This window comes from Tursiops truncatus, chromosome 6 (genome assembly GCF_011762595.2).
Source record: "Tursiops truncatus isolate mTurTru1 chromosome 6, mTurTru1.mat.Y, whole genome shotgun sequence".
NCBI classification, from domain to species: Eukaryota; Metazoa; Chordata; class Mammalia; order Artiodactyla; family Delphinidae; genus Tursiops; species Tursiops truncatus.
In genome coordinates this window covers 82,300,092-82,325,850 of record NC_047039.1, presented here as the reverse complement: position 1 = coordinate 82,325,850, position 25,759 = coordinate 82,300,092, and the positions used below count along the sequence as shown (strand labels likewise).

At 46.7% G+C, this 25,759-nt stretch overlaps 1 protein-coding gene across 1 annotated transcript in view; it reads left to right on the top strand.

Annotated features, from left to right (window-relative positions):
* The window catches only part of GABBR2 (gamma-aminobutyric acid type B receptor subunit 2), a 366,883-nt gene that overhangs the window by 162,143 nt on the left and 178,981 nt on the right, over nucleotides 1–25,759 (top strand). Inside the window, exon 4 of the mRNA XM_033858335.2 lies at nucleotides 16,735–16,836. Coding sequence (XP_033714226.1) covers nucleotides 16,735–16,836 — 102 coding nt within the window. The remainder of the gene's footprint in view (nucleotides 1–16,734; nucleotides 16,837–25,759) is intronic.

Genomic DNA, 25,759 nt, shown 5'->3' with positions numbered 1-25,759 from the left:
GCTGCCATTGACTGAACCTCAGCCATGGTAGACACAGCATGTATCAGCTTATTTTAACCTTTGTAACAACCTTAAGTGTTCCCTTGCTGGCCCGAGATGGCCCAGCGTGGGGCAGAGCCAGCATCCTAGTCTGCAACCGCCTGATTTCAGTTTGTACTCTTTCCTCTCTCCCACTGCCTTCCTAGAGGGGAAAAAAGAACCACAGGCTCTCTGTTGTGAGTTCAGAGCTGGGGTCTGCCACTGTGGGCCAGTGGGCCAAATCCAGCCCCCTGCTTTGTAAATAAAGGTTTATTGGAACACAGCCACGACCATTCATTTGCTCATGCAATGTTAAGGCAGAGCTGGGTAGTTGTGACAGAGATTGTATGGCCTGCAAAGCCTAAAATATGTATTATCTGGCCCTTTCCAGAAAATATTTGCTGACCATAGTTTACAACAGGGCTGTAGAAAGAGAGAGACTGAAGTTAAATCAGAGGCTTATTACTTCCCAGCTGTGTGACCTTGGGCAACTGACTGAACATCTCTGAGTCTCATTTTACTTGCCCATAAACTGATCATAATTTTACCTTTTGGGCTTATTCCAGTGGTCAAGAGGAGTGAGATGACATGTATGAGGGACTCTGCATGTGATGGGCACTCAGTAAACATGAGCTGTCATTGTTACCTTTCTCACTTATCACAGATGTGCAGCCTTTTCCACTTTTGCTCTGTGGCTTCCTTTCTAGAGCATTCTGATATTTCTGCCTAAGAACCTTCAACTTCTCTAATACCCTACAGCACAAATGAAGCACAGATGCTTCCTAAGCCTTCTTCTCAGAACACTGGGCAGCAGGCATAAGTGATGCTCACCACAGGCAGATGAATGGAGTGTGCTGTTGGCCTCATTCATTCATTCAGCCAGTGGTGACTGAGCCAGACCATTATGCTGGAATCTATCAGGGACTCAGACAGGGCCTCACACCCTATAGGAACTCTCAGCCCAGGGGCAGCTGGATAGGTTAATAGCCATGACAATAACCATAACCACAGTGCGTCCGGATTCTGGTCCCCTTTGGAAAATTCCCCTGTGCAGAGTGGATACCTGTTCCCCGGAATCTGGATACTGCCCTAGGAAGGTACATTATAAAAACTGCTTAGCTAAGCACAGCTTCAAGCCCCACTCCCGGGCTGTTGGCCTGCTCAGCACTTGGATGCAGTGTCCACCCCTGTACACGGTCGGCTCACCAGACCCGCCAGCTCCCTCCCAGGACACATACTCAGCACCTCTCCAGGCTGGGGCTGGCTCCTCGGGCTCCAGGCCAGGGCAAGGGCAGACTGTCTTTCCTGACCTTGGAGGAGCTGTTGACAGCTTAGCTCCTCTCCATCAGTCCCTGAGACCGTGGTGTTCTCCCCTAGCTGCCTCACTAAGGCCAAGGACACATCATGCTATGTGCTCTTGTGGGGGTGTGGATGACCTGAGGAACTTCCCAGTTCCTCCAGAACAGGGCCAAGAAAGTGTGGGCCTGGGAGGGAGGAGCAGAGAATGCAGGCATTCAGAGCGGTGAGCACAGCTCATTGGAAAATCCAGAAGGACTTCATGTGGGAGAGGCTATTTGCAATGGGGCTTAAATAGTGAGGAAGTACTTTGGACAGTGGTCACCCATGGCAAATGCAGCACTGGGGACTAGCAACAGTGGGAGTCAGGACCCATGTGCCCTGGAGGACAAGGGGAGGGAGCAGTGTTGCTGGAGCTGGGAGGAGGGGCTGCTTGACAAGGGCTGTAACTAAGCCAGGGAGCAGGTGGGGAGAAATACCCTGAGCGCTTTCTCTTCCTACCCTCTGACCCTTGCCAGGACCTCCCATTAGCCCTCTGACGCCTGCCAGGGCCTCCAAGCCTACCTGGAAGTCACAGGACAAGAGAGCTCAAGTGAAGCCATACGTAAAAGTCAAATTCCAGAAGTACAGTAGCAGAGGGAAGGCTGGAGGACGTGGGTGATGGCAGCCAAAACAAGAAATTACACTAGTTGGGTTAGTGTATTGGGAATATGGGTAATTGTATCACTTCCCCCCTTTTCTCAGAGTTTCAGTGAAGTTTAGAAATTACTTGGACAAGTTTAAAGTCTTTGAGTCAAAAGGATGCAACTTGTCTGAGCTGATATGAGGTCCTACACAGAAGAACCCCAAAGCAAGCAGCTGCCCGTGAGATCTCAGCACAGGAGGTGTCTTCATCTAAGGACAGAGGGGCAAACCACTGGTTTGGGCTGAGCCAAGGCACACATGGGTGAGCCTGGCCTAGGTCAGGCTCTCCAGAAAGCTGTGCTGAGACTTGCGGGAGGTTTATTGGGGAATGCTCACAGCAGGGAGTGAGGTGGAAGAAGTTCAGAGGCCTCAGCCAAGGCTGTGGGGAGCTCTGGAGCTGGGCTGGCCCTTCAGAGATGCCCCAAATCAAGGCAAGAGGCTGGGCTGGTGATTGGGCATGGGCTGCTCTGGGGAGGGGGTGTGACCTTGGACAAGTCAAGGGCAAATCCCAGGGAGACACACAGCTGTGAGTTGTCAGCCGCCACCACTTCCGGCAGCTGGGAGAATGGAAGTTTCCAGGCGTGCACCTTAGTATCCATCGCAGGGCCCTTGGGAATAAGGGAGTTTAGACTAAAGGGCCAGTCAGACCAGGGCAGCTAAAAGGGCATCACTGGTCCCCAATCTGGCTGTGTAACCAAGACCCCAGGGTGCTTTATACAAACACAGATTCCTGGCCTCCCTCCCCCTCCTCTCATACCAGAGTCAGAATCGGTCTCTTGGGTGCAACCCAGGAATCTGTATTTCTGCAAAGCTCCCAGGGAGATGCCAGGCACAGCAGGCTTGGGAGCCACTGTGGTTGATGTGCAGGGTCTGTGAAGCAACTGTTCTGTGCCAGGCCCTGTGCTGGGTGCTGGACACCGAGGAACGGGGCTGGGCAGTGCCCTCAAGCAGCTCCTCTCTTGTAGGGATTTGGGAAGGGGTCCTGGAGGGCTGCAGCTGGTGGCCTTTTGCAGGGTTACTGTTCTGTTGCTGCTGTTAAAGACACAGCTTTGGGCAACATTTGGGAGGCAGGAAACTGTGTTTGAATCCAGCTCTGCCCCTAGACAGCTGTGTGATTTGGGCAAGTCCCTACCCCTCCCAGGACCTCAGTTTCCCCCTCTGTCCAATGAGGGCTGGTGGGTTGGTGTAGCAGCCGGGCCCGTTCTGAGCTCGACCCCTCTCTCAGAGGGGTGGGGAGTGGGCCTGAGGGTGGCAGGGCCAACTCTGCCCACTGGACACAAGGCTCCCTTTGCAGTGACCTTGGGGCCAGAGCTGAAGTGCATCTTGGGCATCTGCCCGTCTCATCGTTTTCACCTTCTGATCTTGAGGCACCACTCCCTGGATGTGCCCAGCTCTGCCCTCTTCTCTCTCCCGAATATTCTGGTTGCTTGATTTATGTCCCACATGGGCACATGAAGAGGCCCCAACATAGTTTCAACCCTCCAGGTCTCCCAGTCTTAGGGGAGACACTCAAGTAACCAAGCCCTTCTTGGGTCCTGTCACTGTGGGTCCCAGCACTGTGGGGTCAGTGCTGCCCCCCAGCCCCTCCTCTCTTCTCCCTCCACCCAACCCTTCTGGATTCCGGAGGCAGAGAAACACAAGTTTGAATCTCAGCCCTCTGGCTTACTAATTGTAAGGCCTTGGGTAAGTCACTTAACCTTTCCGGACCCTCATCTGTTTGGGTTTTTTTTACATTCTTTTTTTAATATTCTTTTCTATTATAGTTTATCCCAGGATATTGAATATAGTTCCCTGTGCTATACATTAGGACCTTGTTGTTTATACATTATAAATGTAATAGTGAGAGGATGAAATTCACTCCAGGGTGATCCTGCCATGCCCCCTACAGCCTGCTTGCTCCCTGAAGGCTTTGAGTGAGGGGTGGGAGGAAGGGCCGAGGAAGAGTGGAGGGAAGAGAGGCAGGCTCTGGGGGGCTGTTTGCACCTATGTCTTCACTTCCTCCCCCCACCTACACCCCAAATCTGCAGTCCTAGAGGAAGAAGGGAGTTCGGGTAGGCAAAGAAGGAGGGCTTCAAATGCTGGGCGGTAGGTAGGATGTCCAGGCAGAACACTGGAGTGGAGGACAAAGAGCCTACTTTGGAATATAGAACTGCAGAGAAAGCTGCACATAAAAAAGGCAGTGATGCCCCAGGGTCTCTGAGAGGAGTCCTTTAAGCTCTACCATGAAGTGAGAGGGTGGACGCTTGGATCCAGTTGCTTATCCAGCTTATGGAGCTGCCTGAAATGGTCCTGTTCCTGCAGGGGTGAACATGTGCCTCCTGGGCTGCCCTCAGCAAATGTCCCTCCTAACTGGGGTACAGGCTTGAGAATCCCAGACCTTCCTCGGGGATCCGTCAGTCTCTTCTGCCCCTCCATCTGATGCCTGAATCCCTTCCATAGCAACCGCAGCTCTGCTTGCACACCTGCAGTGGCGCAGAGCTCACTCCAGTGTGGGGGAGGCCCTTGCATCCTTGTCTTGCTTCCCCCTCTGGTCCTGACCCTTCCCCTGAGGCCCAGATGCCACGCTGTTCCCCTAGACTCAGTGACAGCTCCTTGGGATGTACAGGTGGGGTGTCCCACAGACCTGGACTTCCTGTCCACCTGGTTCCCTCCCGTCCCCTCCCTCCCGTCCCCTCCCTTGAGTGACAGGGAGCAGGGATGGGGCTCAGGAAACAGGAGAAGGATTCTGCATTCTGCATTCTTTAGTGCTCACAGGTGTGAGTTCTCTAATACCCCTCCTCTGTTTTGGTGTCAGAGGCACACTTTGCATCTCGTTGATTTCCTGTAGAGGTATGTGTTCATCATCTTAACTGGATAATATTCCTGTTTTATTAATATCCAAATCTTTCTGTAAATATTGGTTTGGTCTCAGGAGTCTGCTGCAATTAAAGCCATAGGCACTTTGTCACAGGAAAGCAACAATGTTCTGAAGGCTAATTTCATTCCCCAACAACTCAGTGTGGCCTGATTTCACTGACCCCCCACAGAGTGGTGAGCTCCTTGGAACTGGCAGCAGACCGAAGACTGCTGGCTGGGGAGTCCAAAGTGGGGTGTTGTGCCTTATCCAAGCAGAGGGCCTGGGCCTGGTCCCCTTTCCTCAGGCAGCCCTGTGCTGGGCTCCGGGGTCTCAGATGGAGGATATGTAGACTCTCAGGACAGTCTCTGTTTTAGCCAAGGAGAGTGACCTTGAGCACAGGACTGTGGAATTTAGATGGGGGGGGTCACCACAAGCTTGGGAAGGAGGGAAAGTTTTCTGTGTGAGTGGGTGTTTGAGGATGTGCAGGATCTCAAGGCCAAAGCTTATTATGTGAGTTTTCTATTCTGTTGGAACAAATCGTCACAAACTTTGTGGCTTAAAATAGCACATTTGTTATCTTATGGTACTAGAGCTCAGAAGTTTAGAATCTGTCTCTCTGAGCCAAAATCAAGGTGTCAGCAGGACTGGTTCCTTCTGGAGACTATGGGAGAATCTGTTTCCTTGCCTTTTCCAGCTTCTAGAAACCGCCTGCTTTTCTTGGCTCTCGGCCCTGTCCTCCATCTTTAAAGCCAGCAGTGTGGTTTCTTCAAACAAATCTCTGTCATCATTCTTTCTTGGGCTCTGACTCTCCTGCCTCCCTCTTTCCCTTATAAAAACGCCTCTGGTCACCTTGGGCACTCCTAGATAATCCAGGATGGTTTCCTTATCTCAAGATCCTTCACTTAAACTCATCTGCAAAGTCCCCTTTGCCACGTAAGGTAGTGCATTCCAGGGATAAGGAGGTGGACATCTTGCAGGGTGGCGGGGCGGGGTGGAGGGGGGTGTAGATTATCCTGTTCATCACATTTAAGATTCTTCGGAATTTCTAAAATTGTGAAAGGCTGGCTGATGGGAACAGGGATTTGAGAGCCAGAGAACCCTAGTTCCACTGAGTCATCTGTCCTACCCCATGCAATTGGATCCAGGGTGTGTACCTGCCCCATAGCATGTAGCTCTGGAAGATGGGCCCCTAAGCAGCAAATGGTGGGCAAGGGAGGAGGGGACTGTGGCCCATGGGATTTCCCCCCCTCCCTTTGAAGGACTGCCATATAGGGTGATGGCGGTGAGGGCTGCAAAGGAGGAGGCAGCTGTCTTGGGTGGGTCCTGGGTGTGGGGGCCTGTTGCTCAGGCCAGCTCTGCCTGTTGGGATCTCTGTTTCCAGCCACCATGGCTCATCGTACACCTACCAGCAGGTGGGAGCTGTTGTAAGGGCTTGATGTGAGTATCTGGGCAGAGCTTAGGTCACAGGTCCCCACAGCCCTGTGCCTAAGTAATGGCTGGACGGAAACAGTCCCAGGGAATGCTATCTGCCCTCAGGCCCCACGGGTCCCCCCAGGAGAGCACCACAGCACCATGCCCAGGACTGGTCCCCATGTCAGCCAGCTGTGTCTTCAGGCAGAGGCGTGTGGTCCAGCCCCTGTGCATTTGCCTCATCCCTGCAAGACCGTCTCAAGGCATAGGATAAACTCCCGGGCTCAGAATATCTACATGATAGCCTAGATGGACGCGGTGTGCATTCGCTCTTTCTCTTATTCATCTCATAGCTTTGAGCACCTACTGCATGCCAGGCACGATGCTGGACCCTGGAACTAAAACAAAGCCCTCCCCTTTGCAGGACTGCCACGTTAGTTAGGGAGGGGATGTGACAGCCCTGGTGCTTGTGGTCAGCTCTGCGAACCAGCACAAACTCAGCAACCTGGTCTCCTGAGCCCTCCACTGAGGCTCGTGAGGCTGGTGGCCCCCCACAGGGCCATGTCTCATGACACTGCCACTCATGGTCCCCTACTTGTTTTTTTTAATTTATTTTTATTTATTTATTTTTGGCTGCATTGGGTCTTCATTGCTGCACGCGGGCTTTCTCTAGTTGCAGCAAGTGGGGGCTACTCTTCACTGCAGTGTGTGGGCTTCTCATTGCGGTGGCTTCTCTTGTTGCAGAGCAGGGGCTCGAGGCTTGTGGGCTTCAGTAGTTGTGGCACATGGGCTCAGTAGTTGTGGCTCACGGGCTTAGTTGCTCCACGGCATGTGGGATCTTCCCGGACCAGGGCTCGAACCCGTGTCCCCTGCATTGGCAGGCGGATTCTTAACCACTGCCCAACAAGGAACCACCCTGCCCCAACCCCCCTCCCCACACACACACACACACACACACACACACACACACACACACACACTTGTTTTTCTGCTCTTGGTAACTCTGGGGAAGTGAGAAAAACCATTTTTCTTTGGGACAGACAAGTGGCCATTGAGTAGAGGGAAACCGGATTCCCTTTGGGAAAACTCAGCCTGTGATGTGAGGGTGTAAACAGGACAGTAAGCCTGGGCTTAACCATGGGAATGTGGTTTGAACCAACAAATTGCCAGGTCTCAGGAGGCCCCAGATGTGTTAGTTTCCTGGGGCTGCTGTAACAAGGCACCACAAACTGTGGCTGAAAGCAACAGAAATTCATTCTCTTACAGTTCTGGAGGCCAGCGTTCTGAAATCAAGGTATCAGCGAGGCCATGCTCTCTCTGAAAGGCTCTAAAGAGAGAATCCTTCCTTACCTCTTCCAGCTTCTGGTGGGTCCAGGTGTTCCTTGGCTTGTAGCCACATCACTCCTGTCTCTGCCTCTGTCTTCACGTTGCCTTCTCCCTTATGCCTCTGTGTCCCAAATCTCCCTCTGCCTTTCTCTTATAAGGACACTTATCATTGGATTTAGGGCCCATCCAGGTAATCCAGGATGATCCTTAAATTAATTACATCTACAAAGACCCTTTTTCTAAATAAGGTCACATCCATAGGTTCTGATGGTTAGGACTTGGACATACCTTTTTGGCGGTCACCACCTAACCCACTGGCTCTGCAGTGTGAACATGCAAATGTCACGGTGCCTGTGCAAGTATCACATATGAGCAGTAGATCTAATACATGTTCACTTATGTATTTACCCTTTTTTAAAAGTTTCAGTTATACTCAACTCCAACTATAGGTTAAAATTATTTGTAGAAATCTGAAAATTAGATGGCTCCATTTTCCAAAAGGAACAATTTTTTCAACGAGTGCTCATCAGGTTTAGAAAGGTAGAAATATAACCACATGGATATGTTTCTCTGGGACTCAAACTGCATGCCTCATATCTTTGAAAAACTTCAGAGCTGCAGAGGACTGCTTTAGCAACTCTAAAATTCAAAAAGGCAAAGAGTGGGGGCAAGTGGGATTTTGAAACTTAGTCTCCTAGAACCACAAACATTGGCGGTGGAAGAAAAATCCCCTTTCCAGCATCCCGACCAGCTTCTACTTGCACACCTCTGATGACAGGGAGCTCACTACCAAATTTGCCTACCCCATCACTAGGAAGTTCATTTTGGCTTTAAGCCAAAATCTGCTTTCCTGACCCATCTACCTATTGGCCCCACCTCCAACACAGGGGTGCCCAGAACCATGTGCCCTCCGTTCCACATGACAGCCCTTCAGTGTTTGAAGTCGGCCATCACTTCCTGCCTTGGTCTACTCTTCTCAAGGCTAATTTTTTAATTAGCTTAAATTAATGGTGGTTCCTGGGGAGCTCCAGCCCCAGTAAAAGTGACCTGAATTATTCAAAGATTTGAGTGTTTTAAATGCCTGTTTATCCTAATTAGCATCTTAACTACAGCAGTGCCCTCTGCCTCTAATGAGCCACATTTTAGCATGTTCCATATTTTAATGGATTTTCCTTGAATGAACCGTTTAATCAAGTGAAGACACATTTCATGAATGAATAGAAGTAAATCTATAATTATACTCTTTAGTCAGGTAAGAGGAGTGACATTTCAGCACAATCTAGGGCTATATATAGTAAGTGTATTTGAATGACAAAGTAGGTTACCTCGGCTTCCATAGGAGAGCTGGGAATTCGCTTTGCTCTCAAGTTCATTTCGTAACCTAATTAGAATTTTCAAAGAGTTGTAAAGTGCATATGGTGCAGACCTGGTTCTCCCCACGTTTACCTGGACCTCCGCCTTTCTGGATGATTCCTCAGCTGGTGCAGTGGCCTCCTTAGGGAAGGTGTCTGGGGAACTACTGGCCACAGAAGCCAAGTGTCCTGGGGTCTCTGATAGTCCCCGCAGCCTCGCCTCCACTTTGCATTTCACTTGCTCCATCAGAGCCTTCCCCACCTGGGACGTGTGGTCAGAATGTGAGAACTTACAGCTGTAATAATCCTCTGCTCCTCCTTTTCTTACTGTCTGTCTCTCCGTCATTCCCTTCTCCTTGCTTTCCTTCTCACCATTCTCCCTTCTGACATGGTCAGGATCTGCTCGTGGTGCTGGGGGCCAGGAGTAGAAGGATCTGGGGATTAAAGATGAGACATAACTGTTGATTGGGGTAGGAGAGAAGTCCCAGCTGTAAAGGAAGATGGTGCCCAGAACCTGGAGAAGGTAGGAGTAGGTGACTTCGGGGGCTTTTAGGAGGCTGGCAACCTAGCTGTGAGCCTGGCAGTTCTGTGGCTTTTACCCCTTCATTTGTGGTTCTCAACTTTAGCTACATGTTGGAATCACCTGGAGACCTCTAAAAGTGCTGATGCCTGGGTCCTATCTTAGGGACTGTAATTGGTTTAGGATGCAGCCAGGGCATCAGTAGTTTTTAAAGACTCCCAGGTGATCCTGCCATGCAGCTGCAGTCAACATCTTGAAAATACCTCATGAAAGACCCTGGCCATAGCACCCAGCTAAGTCATTCCCACAGTCCTGGTCCATGGAAACTGTGTGAGATAATAACTGTTTCTTGTTTTAAGCCACTAAGTTGTGGGATAACTTGTTACACAGCAATAGATGACTAATACAGATTATTAGTTGCCCCAAATATACCCCCAAGTGGGTCAGTTCATGTCACCTCCACCACCATCTCCTCATCCAGCCTCCAGAATCTCTCATGTGGATGGTTCTGTAGCTGCCTCAATGGCCTTCCTGTTCCCTCATGCACCTGCCCTCATTGGTCCCATAGCAGCCTGAGTCTTGGTTTTAAAACACAATTCTAATCATGCAACCCTCTCCCTGGAACCTTGTGAAGGCTTCCCACTGTTCTTAGGCTCAAGACCAGAATCTTTCCTGTGAATTATGGGGCTCTCATGGTCTTCCCCTGTCCACCTCTTCTTTCTCATTTCATTCCAATAGCTTTCCCCCAGCCCCTGCCCATGCTGTGCTTCAGACCAGCGCAGCTCTTCTAGTTTTCCTACCAGCTCTCTCCCACTGTAGGACCTTTGCAATGTGTTGCTCCTCAGCCTGGAATGCTTCTCTCTGCCCTACCTTCTGGCCTAGATCTGACTTCTCTATGTTAGCCTCTCCTGGAAGCATGCCCCTGAACTTGAGCACCTTGTCTTGTAGATACCAGGGTAATTATCTGATTAATGTCTCTCACCCCCTCTAGATAGAGACCCAAGAATGGATTTGCTCTCCATCAGAACCCTAGTATTATTTCACATGGTGCCTGGAACAGAAGAGATGTCAATATTATGAATGAATAAATGAACGAATGAATGAGAGAGACTGGGAAGAACAAACAGGGCCCCATTCTGTAATGACCAGGCACTAGGTAGCTGTTCAAAAATGGACTCAAGCCCAGAGGCCAGGGAGTGACTGGACAAGAGACAGAATTCCAGCCCCAGGAATGAAGCAGGAGCCCTGATTGAAAGCCTGAGGTCTAAGAAGGCCCTTTGCCAGGCTGGCAGGGGGCTGAAAGCCCTGGCCTCCTGACCTCAGGCTCCTTACATTACCTTACTGGAGAAAGGGAAGTTCCAAGGCTGAGGTGGGGGATCTCACCTCAGGGAGAGAGTTAATTGGCTGTAGGGGCAGGGAGTTAATTGGCCGTACCTGTGGGCAGCAGAAAGTTGCAGGGGGACAGGAGCCTGGCAGGGCATGCAGATGTGGTCCTCGGACCCCGAAGCAGGGACAGCATGGGTGGAAAGAACAGCCTGACCCACATGGCAGCTATTCAGGGTGGGACACATAATGCGGTTATTTCATAAGCCCAATCACTGGGTGATTTTCGGAGAGGGAGAATCAACCGGAGCCGCTGGGGTGTGTGAGTGGAGAGGTGCAGCCTTCAGAGCAGGGAGGAGGCCTGCAGGTGGAGTGGCACTGTGACCTGCTCAGAGGTGGTGACAAGCCTCCCTGGTAGAACAGGGTGGACCCACATTATGCTTAAAATGGGTCACATGGACTCAGTTATGCTAAGCCAGAAAATTCTCCCGAATAGTCTGTTCACCTATACTCTTTGCCTAATTCCATTAGCTTCGTGTCTTTTCCTCTGATCCCCTTTTCCTTCTCCAGCCTGTCCGCTTCTCCCCCTACATCTCGCAGGACCAGCTGTGTATCCCCAATGCCGAGCCTGTGGATGGGGGCTGTGCACTCAGTTGGAGGAGCGAGGCCATTGTGATGCCTTCATTGGAGTGTCAAGTTCCTGTCAGTCACCCCTTCTCTTATAGCCCGTGAACCAGCTGGGAGGGAAAGTCATGTATAGACCCACTAGGCCCGCAGTTTAGACAGCTGATCTGACCTGACAGCATTTTCTGCCACTCAGCCTGAGCAGGACGGTCCTCCCAGCTCTGAGCTTTCCCCCAAAGCCACTGATTCTGCCTGGCTCTTGACTTCTTTCAAGACATTGGACTTCCCTAGAGCTTGGAGTCTTAAGTGTTAAAATTCTTGGATTTGGATCTTTGATTCCCAAGGCTGCACTGGGAATTGGTGTCACCAATTGGTGTCACTCCTCACCACTCCTGAGGAGTCATTGGTGTCACCCCTTGTGACCTTTATACTCCCAACACCCCCGCCACCATGTCCATGGTCTTCTGAAGGGTTCTTGGTCCCTGTCATAGCCACACCTCTCTCCCCTGAGCCTGAGCCACTTTGTCACAATCCCTGATAAATGCACCAGAACTGAGCCCAGCACTCCAGGTGTGCTCTGAGGTGGGCAGACCAGAGGGTGATTGTCCCCTCCACGTTCTAGATGTGATGCCTTTTTAAATGGGAATCCCGGTCCTGCTCACCCTTTCGGTAATTGCCTTACTCAGGTCAACACATTGCGGTCTCCTAATCAAGCAGAAAATATCCAAGCCATAGAAAGCATTTTTTCATACCATTATCAATGGTTTGCTTAAAACTTGTCCTGCCTTCTTTAGGACAGTGGTCCTCAAACTTGAACATATATCAGAATCACTTGGAGGGCTGACTAAAACACAGCTTGCTGGACCCCACCCCAGAGTGTCTGACCCAGTAGGTCTGAGGTGGGCCCGAGAATTTGCATTTCTAACAAGTTCCCTCAGGTGATGCTGGTGTTACTGGTCCAGGGGCCACACTTTGAGAACCACTGCTTTAGGGACACGCTTTCTGGTGTGACTTCGCATCCACGGTCCATACCAGTTCTTGGGGGAGAAAAATCAACAATTGTTGCCTCCAAGCCTATTTTCGATTATTTATTCCTAGAGCTCTGACCCACTGGTTCTCCCTGGTGCCGAGTGAGTTGTGCTCCTTTCAGATTTACTCTGATGGCTGGGGCTGGGATTCATTGCTCCAGAAGCAGGGAGAGTTCTTCCCTTAGGCAATCTCAGCCCTGTGAGCTGGCCCTGAGGACCCAGCTTTTAAGGACTCAACCCTTCCTAATCTCCCTTCTAGCAGCACCCAGGGCCCCACTCATGGTCTTCCTCACTCCATTGGCAGCCCTGACCCTCCCTTCTAGGTGATGGGGCAACCTTCTTCTCTGCCCCTTCCCTGCCCATCAGCACCCATCTCTCCCCCTTCCTCCCAGGATGGCCAGGGCCTTTCAGTAAATCAGACTCCTGATGGCTGCCTCCCTGGGCCCCATGTGCGGATTAGGCCCCAGTGGGACTCTGGCTATACTTGAGTGTGTGTGTATGTGTGAATGTATTTTATTTTCTTGAGAATTAAGTGTCACTCCTTTCCAGGAAGAACATATTTCTGCTTTTATAGTAGAGGTGAATAAAAAATAGGATTCAGTTTGCTGAAATGTGGTTTTTAGCAAGCTGATAAAAGATATTGGCCCTGTAAAACAGGAGATACCTTACAGTACCAGAATGAAAAAAAAAAAAAAAAAGGTGTCTTTTTTCTAACTTACTTAATAATCTTTAACCAGTGCAATGAATGATCCTTCTAGCCACACGTGAGAGTGTGGGGTTTTTTTCCTTGTGAGGTAGTCAATTGCATTATTTCTTTAACATGCATTGGTTATTTTAAAACATCATTTATTACTGTATTTTTCCATTTGCTTTCCCTAAAAAAGTCCATTAGAATAAATGCTCAAGCTGAGCAGACTTCTTTGTGCTGAAATTATGGTCACTGAGTGCCTAATGTCACCAACCATCTGTTCTGACCTGTTCTGGCTCATAAGCCTTAGGAACTGTCCACATCTGGCAGGATCCAGCAGAGCCAGCCTGGGACCATTCAGAGAGCACTGGCCTGGGAGTCACACCTCAGTTTCCTCATTTGTGAAATTAGGGGCAGAATAAGGTGACCTCTAGGGTGTTTTGGTTTTGTTTGTTTCGAGTTCTGACCGCCTATAAAATATTTTTTCTGCCGTTAATTATATACAGCTCTCATGCACACACTTACTCATAGATAGATACTCTAAGCCACTGACAGCCTTGATGCTGCATCTTATGCCTGGAAATGATCATTCCAGCTTTTAAGCAACGTAAAGAACTTTAGAATTTCCAAAGCCATTCCGCATCCTCAGTGTTTTTGCTGGGCCCTCTAAGTTACATACTGTATTGCCCCCATTTTATAGGTGAAAAGACTGAGACTCAAGAGAGTTCGAGTAGTTTCCCTAGCTTTGGGTGGCATGGACGTGGAGAGCTGCGGCTCGACTGTGCATGCCTTGGTAGTCCGTACATTGGCTGTGTTGCCTTCCAGCAGGGCCGAGTTTGCACATTTTCTGTGTTTAATAATTGCTGTTGCTCCACAGCACCCTCATGACACACAAAACTAATAATGGAACCCCACTTGCATCCAAAAACGATTTGAGGGACCTCCCTGGTGGTGCAGTGGTTGGGAACCTACCTGCCAATGCAGGGGACACGGGTTCGAGCCCTGGTCCAGGAAGATCCCACATGCCGCGGAGCAACTAAGCCCGTGTGCCACAGCTGCTGAGCCTGCGCTCTAGAGCCCACGAGCCACAACTACTGAGCCCGTGCACCACAACTACTGAAGCCCGCATGCCTAGAGCCCGTGCTCCGCAACAAGAGAAGCCACCGCAGTGAGAGGCCCACGCGCTGCAATGAGGAGTAGCCCCTGTCACCGCAACTAGAGAAAACCCACATGCAGCAACGAAGACCCAATGCAACCAAAAATAAATAAATAAAAAAAATTTATTTTAAAAAAAAAGCAAAAAGGATTTGACGCAGCAGAAATGAACTGTAATGGCAAAGCCAACTTGTTTTTCAAACAACTAGCTCCCAATCTTCCATCAAAATAGAGGTAAAAACTAAGGATGGACAAAGTTCACCCTGACTGCGGCAGTGTCATTCTTTTTACCAAACATTTATTGCAAAGTATTTCGAGCATTCAGAAAAGCACAGAACACCAAACACCCATGGACTAGCCACCCAGGATTAATGTGTTCACATTTTGCTCTATTTGTGTCATATTTCTTTTAAAGAAATGAAATACAGCAGTTCCCACTGAAACTCCCTTTGTTCCCCTTCTATGGTGGTGGCTTCCCAGTGACCATCCTGTGACATTCAGGGCCAAATTATTCAAAACGTTTTGATACATACATTGGGAGGATCCACCACTTGTTGAAACAAGAAGTGCTTTTTTTTTTTATCATGGTAGAATGTACATAACATCAAATTTACCATTTTAACCATTTTTAAATTTACAGTGCAGAGGCATTAAGTACCTTCATATTGTTGTGCAAGAGGCACCACCAGCCATCTCCAGAACTTGCCATTATCCCAAACAGAAACTCTGTACCCATAACTCTTCATTCCCCCATCCCCCAGCCCCTAGGAACTACTGTTCTCCTTTATGTCTCTATGAATTTGACTACTCTAGGTACCTCATCTAGGTGGAATCTTACAATATTTGTCCTTTCACATCTGACTTATTTCACTTAGCATAATGTCTTCAAGGTTCATCCATGTTGTAGCCATGTATCAAAATTTCATTCCTTTTTAAGGCGGAATAATATTCCATTGTATGTATAAACCACAACTTGTTTATCCATTCATCTGTTGATGGACATTTGGGTTGCTTCCACCTTTTGCTCTCGTGAATAATGCTGCTACGCACATGAGTGTCCAAATATCTCTTTGAGTCCCTGCTTTCAATTCTTTTGGGTATATACCCAGAAGTAGAATTGCTGGATCATATTACCATATGATGGGTAATTTTAACAGTGCACAAAAGTTCCAGTTTATCCCTATCCTCATCAACACTTGCTGGGTTTTGGTTTTTGATAATAGCCATCTTAATGCATATGAACAAGAAGTGCTCTTAAAGATCATCTTCTCTTGAAGAGGAGGAGACTGAAGCCCTAAGAGGGAAAGGGTCACACAGAGAGGCCGAAGTCACAAGCAACTCAGTGCCAGAGCAAGACCTGGAACTTGGGTCCCAAAACTCCCACCTGGTTCTTTCTACTAAAACACACAGTCTCATTTCCATGGCTTTATGTCAGAGGGTATAGAGTCTGGACATGGGCCAGATACAGATTTCAGATTTACTTGTTTTGGTCCTAACTTTGTTTTTTTAAAAAAATTGAAAATAATATCAACATTTTAAAATGTGGGAGATCCTGTATTTTAAAAATCTAGGGACTTCCCTGGCCATCCAGTGGTTAAGATTCCATGCTTCCATTGCAGGGGGCACAGGTTCGAACCATGGCTGGGGAACTAAGATCCCACATACTGTGCAGCATGGCAAAAAAATAAATAAAAATAAAAATCTGGATTTCTGATTTCACTCCCCCAAAATCAGAAGGTCTGGTGACTCTGGACCAGCATTCTGGCATAGCATGTTTGGCGCTGAGCAGCAAGTGCCATCTTTAGGTGAGGCATATAGTCACCAGTTTGCCACAGTCCCCACCACTCCCTAGTATCCTTCCACACAGGCTGCTTCACGCATTGGCTAGTCAGTGTGAACACTGGAGTTTGCAGCTCTCTGCTTTCCAAGCACATAGATGTTAGTCATTCTGTGTGTCAGCAGACACATAGTTATGTTTAACATCTCAGGCTGATTCCATACCCCCTTACTCTCTCCTGTTTTACTTTGTCTATATGAATATCTCAGCTATTTCTTCACCCTAGAAATGAAGTAATATTGCAAATAAATAATGCAAAATATAAATAAAGAAGTATTTGAATAGTCTGATTTGGAGACAGCGTGATGTACTTAACTAATCTGATTTGGAGATAGTATGAAACTCCAGAGACTTGGATGCTTGTCTTGATTCTTCCAGGAAATTCCTGGGCAACTTTAGTAAGCCCGGTCCCTGTCTGGCCTCCTTATGCCTCTGTGTCAAGTGTGGAGTGGGACTGGGAGATCACCAAGGCCCCAGGGGGCACTCTAGTTTTTAATGAAGGTAAAACCTACTCCTTTTGTGTGTTGATGGAGAAAATCACCTTGCCCATTTGAGCCACTTCCCAGGACAACCCCTCTGAACTGGCCCTTCCTGTGGCCGCCAGCACACCCACCCTCTGCTTTCTCTTTGCTGGCAGGTGAGGAACGACCTGACCGGGGTTCTGTATGGTGAGGACATCGAGATTTCAGACACTGAGAGCTTCTCCAATGATCCCTGCACCAGTGTCAAAAAGCTTAAGGTAGGTGCAGCTGGCCACAGCCCAGAGGACAGACTGACCGCATGCTCCTGGGGTTCCCCAAATCCCCTGACTTTGAAGGAGTCTCGAATTCAGGCTGTTTCACTTCATCCTTGGCATCTGACATATGAGGAGAAGCTCTCAGAAGCTGGCTTCCCTTGGCTGTCCCCAGTGCTGGTTGTCCAGCACTGGCCAGAGGTCTGATTGCCAGGTGTACAGCCATGTGGAGCTTGCTGGGTGATTCTGTATCTCTCAACCCAGCCTGAGAGGCAACCAGGGCGCAATTATTATCATATCTGTTGTGAAGAGGCTCAGAGAGAGTAACTCTCTTGCCCAAACCCACAGCAAGGAAGTACTGTTGTTGGAACTGAAAGCTCAGGCTCCTGACCCCCTCCAGTGACACTCACTCCAGGAACAGAAGGGTCAACTAGATGTTTGCCCAGTTGTAAGTAGTTCCTAACTGTCATCTGTCCATTCATTTCCCAAATACCGTGTTTGTGCCAGACACTCTCCTGGGCTCCCAGACACCATCAGGCCTGCCAGTGTCCACAGGTCACTCAGAGCTAGTACGGAAGGCAGATACCTCTCAGGGGAACCAGGAACCGAGGGGCTGGGGAACAACGGGAGGAAGTGACTCATCCCTCCCCGGGGAGGATTCAGACAAGCCTCCACTCCACCACGCCATGGAGGATGGGCAGGAATGAGACCTGCAGGGTGAATATCAAAGGGCAGGACAGCCATGCTCACTGTGCACTTGGGGTCAGCAGGAATTCCTGGAGGCTGGAGTATCCGGGCGGGGCCGTGGGAAAGATGCTGAGGCCGAAAACAGAATTTGGAGCCAGTTTCCATGAGCCTTGGATGTTGAGCTAAGAAGTTTGGTCTTTTATCCTGAGGGCAGTGGGGAGCTGGGGGAACTGGGGGATTATAAGAAGGTACAGACATAGTTAGAGCTGTCACCTTACTCTTCCATTCGTCATGCCCACATTGAAAGTCTCCTGAGGCCCCAGATGCCAACTGCTGACGTGTCCCCTCTCTCTTGGGCTGGTCTCAGGTTATACCAATCAGAGCAGGTGGCAGTTTAGAGCTCATGGAGCCCTCAGTTCACATATGGGGAGACTGAGACCTAGAGATGGGGAGCAAGGGAGCAGAGCACCAGTTGTTTGTCACCTGCTCAGGAGCAGATACCACATCTGCATTGACATTTCAGCCCTGGGAGCCTCTGCAGTTGAGGAAACCGTAGCTAGAGAGGGCCTGCTAGCAGCCTAGGTGTCTGGGGCTGGATCTGCCCAACTCTTCCTCCACAGACGATTTGCTCTGAGGGTGGAGTCGGGCTGTGCAGAGGCCCAGAGGATCCAGAGGAGTGGAGTGCCTACTCTGCAGGGACTACTTGGGGTGGGGCTGGGGTGGACGGGGCTCTGGTGCTGCACTGACATTCTCCTGCCACACGCAGTGTCTCCCCAGGGTGGGCACTGGAAATAGCTTCCTGCACCTCAGAGACCCGGCGGAATTCTGTGGGCTTTAAAATTTAAAGAGCCTTTATGTGTGGAGCAGATGCATTAGTTGAAAGTCTACAAGAAACTGGGGATGGATGGAACTGGGTGCTCTGCTCATCAGCCAACCAATTCCAACAGAAGCAGGAGTGATATGGACGCTGATGAAAACAGCAGCCGGCCTTTCCAGTGCATTGAGCAAGGGCCAGGCCCCCCTGCAGAGCCCTTGACCTTCACTTGCCCATTCAGCCCTCCCCAGAGCCCTGGGACAGAGAGAATTTTTGTATCCCCGTTTCACATATGGGGAGCTTGAGCCTCAACGAGGTTAAGAACTCACCCCTAGTCACCCAGCTGGAAAGTGGTGCGTTGGAATTCAAACTCAGATCTGGGCAATGCCATGGTCCAGCTTCTCCACCACCCCACACAGCTGCGGTTCTGAGAAAGGATTCCAGCATCACATAAGCCCGGGAGAGCAGAGCCAAGGACAGCATGCTCAGGATGTTGGCAAAGGATCCCCTCTGTGTGGAGTGCTCTTCCCCCAGAACCTGCATGGCTCCTTTTTGCATCATCTTCTAGTCTTTTCTCAGTTGTCCCCGTTTCCCAGAGGCTTTATTTAAAATTTAAATCCCTTCCCCTTGCACTCCCACCCCCCTCTTTCTGCTATTTTTCTCCATTTCACTGATGGACATCTGTATCAGTTTCCTGGGGCTGCCATAACAAAGTACCACAAACTAGGTGGCTTAAAACAACAGAAGTTTATTCTTTCACACCTTGAGGCCAGAAGTCCAAGGTCAAGATGTCAGCAAGGCTATGCTCTCTAGCAGCCTTGGGGACTCTTCCGTACCTTTCTGTAAGCTTCCAGTATCACTGGCAATCCTTGATGTTCCTTGGCTTGTGGCTGTATAACTCCAGTCTTTGCCTTCACTGACATTTCCCCCTTTTCTCTTAACATCATCTTATTAGGACACTAGTCATGTGGGATTAAGAGCCTACCCTACTCCAATATGACCTTATCTTAACTAATTTCATCTACAACAACCCTGTTTTCAAATGAAGTCACATTCTGAGGTATTAGGAGTTAGGATTTCTACATATCTTTGGGAGATACAGATCAACCCACGGTAATATCTGACCTCCTATTCATTTTACCCAGTTGTTTTGTCATCTGTCTCCTCCACTAGGATGTAAGCTCTAGGAGGCAGCAGTTTCTGTCTGTCTTGGTCACTGTTTTATTCCCCAGCACCTGGGACCAAACCTAATTTGCTCAACACATTTGCTGAGTGTGTGTAAACAAAATACCAAGTCTGGACAGACAAAGCTAACAGAGAACACAAGGCTAAAACACTCAGGAACAAAGAAAAGTAACTTCTGGAAAGCTTAGAGAAAAAGCAGATCTCTGGTTTGCTGTGGGATAAGATAGAGAAGGAAGTACAGAGGACAAGGAAGAAAACTAAATAGCAACTAGCAGAATTAAAATCCGCATTGGAGGTAGTAGAGAGCAGAGTTAATGCCAAGGAAACTAGAACTCTTGAATTGCTTTGCCAGAATTCAGAGGAAATGGTCAAAGAGATCAGTCTAATGAGAGGAAAGATGAGTTATGGACACTGGAGTAGGGAGATCCTAAGGGAAAACTGGGACAAATGAAACAGAATCAAAATCAAAACCAAAACAGGCATCTCAGTATCAACAAGCACAACTACCACCCAGATCTTGGTTTCTAATACCATTCTCCTTGAAAAGGAACCAGGGCTCCTTGGAGAAATGCCCGACTCTAGGACTGGGACAGGAAACATACAAGATGATCCTGGAGCATCTTGTAGTGCCAGAAAGTTGAGGACGTGCTCAAACCACATCAACAGCACACACTGATGGAGGTGTGTCAGAAGAGTACAGCAGCCAACTGAAAGAGCCACTGAAAGAGCTCCCAATGGCCAAAGCTGGGACATTTGAGCAATAAAATAAAAGTGGTATTGGATTATAATCCAAAGTATAAAACAGATACCCATGATTGAGTAAGTAAATGAGAGAGAATAGACAAATCTCCTATGCCAAAGGATTCCCAATAATTTATGTAGATATTTCAGGCCCAAGGAGGTAGAGCAGAACTACCCACTTGTTAAGTGACTTCCTTCCAAAGAGCACAGGATGAAAAGGGGGGAAAAGAAGAGTAACTTTAGAGTGGAAGAATCTGACAACTGCCTCAACCAGGTGACGAAGGTCAGCATCAACAGTGATAAGTCATGTTGATAGTATGTACATTTGATATGATGTGGTGAGAAGGGCACTTTACCTCTGTGTTCTTCCTCCCCAAAACCTATAACTCCAGTCTAACCATGAGAAAAACATTAGGTAAATTCTAGTTGCAGGCCATCCTGCAAAATACCTGACCAATGCTCCTCAAAACTGTCTAGGTCTTCAAAACTAAGGAATGTCTAAGCCAAAAGTAGCCTACAGATACATGACAATGATATATAATGTGGTATCCTGAATGGGACCCAGGAATAGAAAAAGGACACTAGAGAAAAGAACTAAGGGTATCTGAATAAAGTATGAGCTTTAGTTAATAATGAATTGATATTGATTCATTATTTATAACAAATGTACTATATAAACGTAAGATGTTAATAATAGGGGAAACTGGGAGAGGACATATGGGAACTCTATATACTCTCTTTGCGATTTTTCCATAAATCTAAAACTATTCTCAAATAAAAAGTTTACTTAAAAAAAAAATAGGTGACAAACTTAAGTGGGCTCAAGAGAGATCTACTAGATTGGACCATACAAAATTGCCGATATATAACCATTTTGAAATTACAAAGTCAACAGTTTCATAAGGAAATGCTCAGACTGTATGTGCAGTCTAGCTGGCCTTTCTGCATTCTAGCAGAATTGGTGAATAGAGAGTAATACCCAGACACATTTTGTCAGAAGTTTTGAAATACAAACAGAAAGGGGAAAATCTACAAGTATCTAGCCCAGAAAAAAACAGATTTCCCACAAAGGTGCAAAACCAGGCCACCTCGACTCCCTTGCAGCATTCAATCCCAGAGATGATGGAGCAGCTGGGAGACATTCTCCGACGTGTGAGACTCACATGATGTACTACTAGCCAGTGCCCTTCTTGAAGTTAATCTTTGAAGTCCTTTATCAGCCTGCCGAGAACGATAGCAAACTTTATAGCTGAGGTCATGACAGAAGCAGGTGAGCAGGGATCACAAAAGCCCGTGGAGAGAGAGCTAAGTAGTCGTTATAAAAAGTTGTTATAAAAGTGTATGCAGATACAGAAATTCATTTTGAAAGCAAACGTGCATATACATGCAATGCAAATAGATACTGTAATAACAGTAATTGAAATATAAAAACCCAAATTCCATTAACAGAGCCAAAGAAGTGAGTAAAAAAAAAATTGGGTGCTAAACTCCTGGTCTTAAGTAGGAAAGGGACTCAAAAGAGACTATTTTGCTTATGAGTTTCACAATTAGAAAAATATAAGTTAAAAAAGGCTTTGAATAACTTAACAGTAAATATGCTATAACACAAACAGAGCCTGAAGCTCCTGAAACATGGAAGATAAAAGCAAAGAAAATCTAGTCCACATATCAAAAAACAGAAAGCAAATATGAAAACCAGAAAGTATAAACTAAAACTGCAGACTAAATATAGTCATTCTGACCATAAATTCAAATAGGTCAAACTCCCTATGAAGAGGCAAAGACTTTCAGATTGCGTTTGGAAGAACTAACTGTAGTTATATTTACAACACAGTGACATAGAAAGGTCAAAGGTAAAAGTCAGGGAAAAGTATACCAAGCAAACCAAACTGCAGCAAGGATCCAGTGTTCACATTACAATAAAGAGAATTCAAGGTACAGGTGTTAAACAAGATTAAGGAAGTCGTTTTCTATAGATAAGGGTACAATTCTCCCTGAGAATAGCACACTCTTGGACCATTATTGCTATAAATTACATCTCACTGAAATATATAAAGAAAATCCTGTTAAAATACAAAAGAGAATTGACACAAACACAATAGTATTGGGAGCCACAGCGTCTGTCTCGCAGTCTTGGACAGATCAGCCAGGCAAAAATAAACAAGAACATAGAGGAACTGAATAATGGAATTAATCAGGCTGATTTAGCAGATATGTATCAAAGTTTGTCTAAAAGAAAGTCAGGAATAAAACCATCTCTGTGTGATGAAGACCCCAGGCCTTTAAGTTCACTCTGGTCCTGTTTCAGTCAGGGGCCTTTAATGTTAACTGTTGCCAGTCTGGGCTGAGAGGCCATCCTTCGAAGAGCCCTGGGTATTCCCATGGTGCCCACACTGAAGCACCAGGCTTTATGGGGGTGAGCGCCAGGCTCGAGACGTGCGCCTCTGTTCATTTTGAAACCACAGAATGCATTCCAGGCCTTAGTAGAGCATAGTTTCTTCTGTCTAGGCATAGAAAGAATTCAACAAGAGGCAGAATGACAGGTAAGGAAAGAGTTTATTAGTATAGAGCGCTGTGAGAGAAACAAACAGGAAGGCAAGGGAGTGCCATGCCGAGAACTTAGTGGCCAAGGTTTTATAATCAAAGGAAAAGTGGGGAGGTGAACAAGGCCCCCATCTTCCTCGTTCTTGAGTAGACGTCAAGCTTCCATCATCACGTTCCTCCTCCACGTCAGGTAAGGGAGTTTTCTTGTCCTACATGGTCAAACTGGGACTGTCGTGGTGCTATGAAAATGAGCAAAAAGGCGGTAAAATATACTAAACTATGGTAGATTATCTCAGGTTTCAGTATAATGTCATCTTTTCCCTATATATATATATATATATTTAACATTTTTATTGGAGTATAATTGCTTTACAATGGTGTGTTACTTTCTGCTTTATAACAAAGTGAATCAGCTATACATATACATACATCCCCATATCTCCTCCCTCTTGCGTCTCCCTCCCACCGCCACAATCCCACCCCTCTAGGTGGTCGCAAAGCACTGAGCTGATCTCCCTGTGCTATGTGACTGCTTCCCATTAGCTATCAGTTTTACATTTGGCAGTGTATATATGTCCATGCCACTCTCTCACTTCATCCCAGCTCCCCATGTCCTCAAGTCCATTTTCTACCTCTGCGTCTTTATTCCTGTCCTGCTCCTAGGTTCTTCAGAACCTTTTTTTTTTTTTTAGATTCCATATATATGTGTTAGCATACAGTATTCGTTTTTCCCTTTCTGACTTACTTCACTCTGTATGACAGTCTCTAGGTCCATCCACCTCACTACAAATAACTCAATTTCGCTTCTTTTTATGGCTGAGTAATATTCCATTGTATATATGTGCCACATCTTCTTTATCCATTCATCTGTCGATGGACACTTAGGTTGTTTCCATGTCCTGGCTATTGTAAATAGTGCTGAAGTGAACATTGTGGTACATGTCTCTTTTTGAATTATGGTTTTCTCAGGATATATGCCCAGTAGTGGGATTGCTGGGTCGTATGGTAGTTCTATTTTTAGTTTTTTAAGGAACCTTCATACTGTTCTCCATAGTGGCTATATCAATTTACATTCCCACCAACAGTGCAAGAGGGTTCTCTTTTCTCCACACCCTCTCCAGCATTTATTGTTTGTAGATTTTTTGATGATGGCCATTTTGACTGGTGTGAGGTGATACCTCATAGTAGTTTTGATTTGTATTTCTCTAATGATTAGTGATGTTGAGCATCCTTTCATGTGTTTGTTGGCAGTCTGTTTATCTTCTTTGGAGAAATGTCTATTTAGGTCTTCTGCCCATTTTTGGACTGGGTTGTTTGTTTTTTTCATATTGAGCTGCATGAGCTGCTTGTAAATTTGGGGGATTAATCCTTTGTCAGTTACTTTATTTGCAAATATTTTCTCCCATTCTGAGGGTTGTCTTTTTGTCTTGTTTATGTTTTCCTGTGCTGTGCAAAAGCTTTTAAGTTTCATTAGGTGCCATACGTTTATTTTTGTTATTATTTCCATTTCTCTAGAAGGTGGATCAAAAAGGATCGTGTCGTGATTTATGTCATAGAGTGTTCTGCCTATGTTTTCCTCCAAGAGTTTTATAGTGTCTGGCCTTACATTTAGGTCTTTAACCCATTTTGAGTTTATTTTTCTGTATGATGTTAGGGAGTGTTCTAATTTCATTCTTTTACATGTAGCTGTCCAGTTTACCCAGCACGACTTCTTGAAGAGGCTGTCTTTTCTCCATTGTATATTCTTGCCTCCTTTATCAAAAATAAGGTGACCATATGTGCATGGGTTTATCTCTGGGCTTTCTGTCCTGTTCCATAGATCTATATTTCTGTTTTTGTGCCAGTACCATACTGTTTAGATTACTGTAGCTTTGTAGTATAGTCTGAAGTCCAGGAGCCTGATTCCTCCAGCTCCATTTTTCTTTGTCAAGATTGCTTTGGCTATTCGGGGTCTTTTATGTTTCCATACAAATTGTGAAATTTTTTATTCTAGTTCTGAGAAAAATGCCATTGGTAGTTTCATAGGGATTGCATTGAATCTGTAGATTGCTTTGGCTAGCAGAGTCATTTTCACAATGTTGATTCTTCCAATCCAAGAACATGGTATATCTCTCCATCTGTTTGTATCATCTTTAATTTCTTTCATCAGTGTCTTATACTTTTCTGCATACAGGTCTTTTGTCTCCTTAGGTAGGTTTATTCCGAGGTATTTTATTCTTTTTGTTGCAATGCTAAATGGGAGTGTTTCCTTAATTTCTCATTCAGATTTTTCATCATTAGTGTATAGGAATGCAAGAGATTTCTGTGCATTAATTTTGTATCCTGCTACTTTGCCAAATTCATTGATTAGCTCTAGTAGTTTTCTGGCAGCATCTTTAGGATTCTCTATTTATAGACTCATGTCATCTGCAAACAGTGACAACTTTACTTCTTCTTTTCTGATTTGGATTCCTTTTATTTCTTTTTCTTCTCTGATTGCTGTGGCTAAAACTTCCAAAACTATGTTGAATAAGAGTGGTAACAGTGGACAACTTAGTCTTGTTCCTGATCTTAGAGGAAATGGTTTCAGTTTTTCACCGTTGAGAAAGATTTTGGCTCTGGGTTGGTCATATATAGCCTTTACTATGTTGAGGTAAGTTCCCTCTATGCCTACTTTCTGGAGGGTTTTTATCATAAATGGGTATTGAATCTTGTTGAAAGCTTTTTCTGTATCTATTGAGATTATCATATGGTTTTTCTCCTTTAATTTGTTGATGTGGTGTATCACATTGATTGATTTGCATATATTGAAGAATCCTTGGATTCCTCAGATAAACCACACTTAGTCATGGTGTGTGATCCTTTTAATGTGCTGTTGGATTCTGTTTGCTAGTATTTTGTTGAGGATTTTTGCTTCTATGTTCATCAGTGATATTGGCCTGTAGTTTTCTTTCTTTGTGATCTTTGTATGGTTTTGTA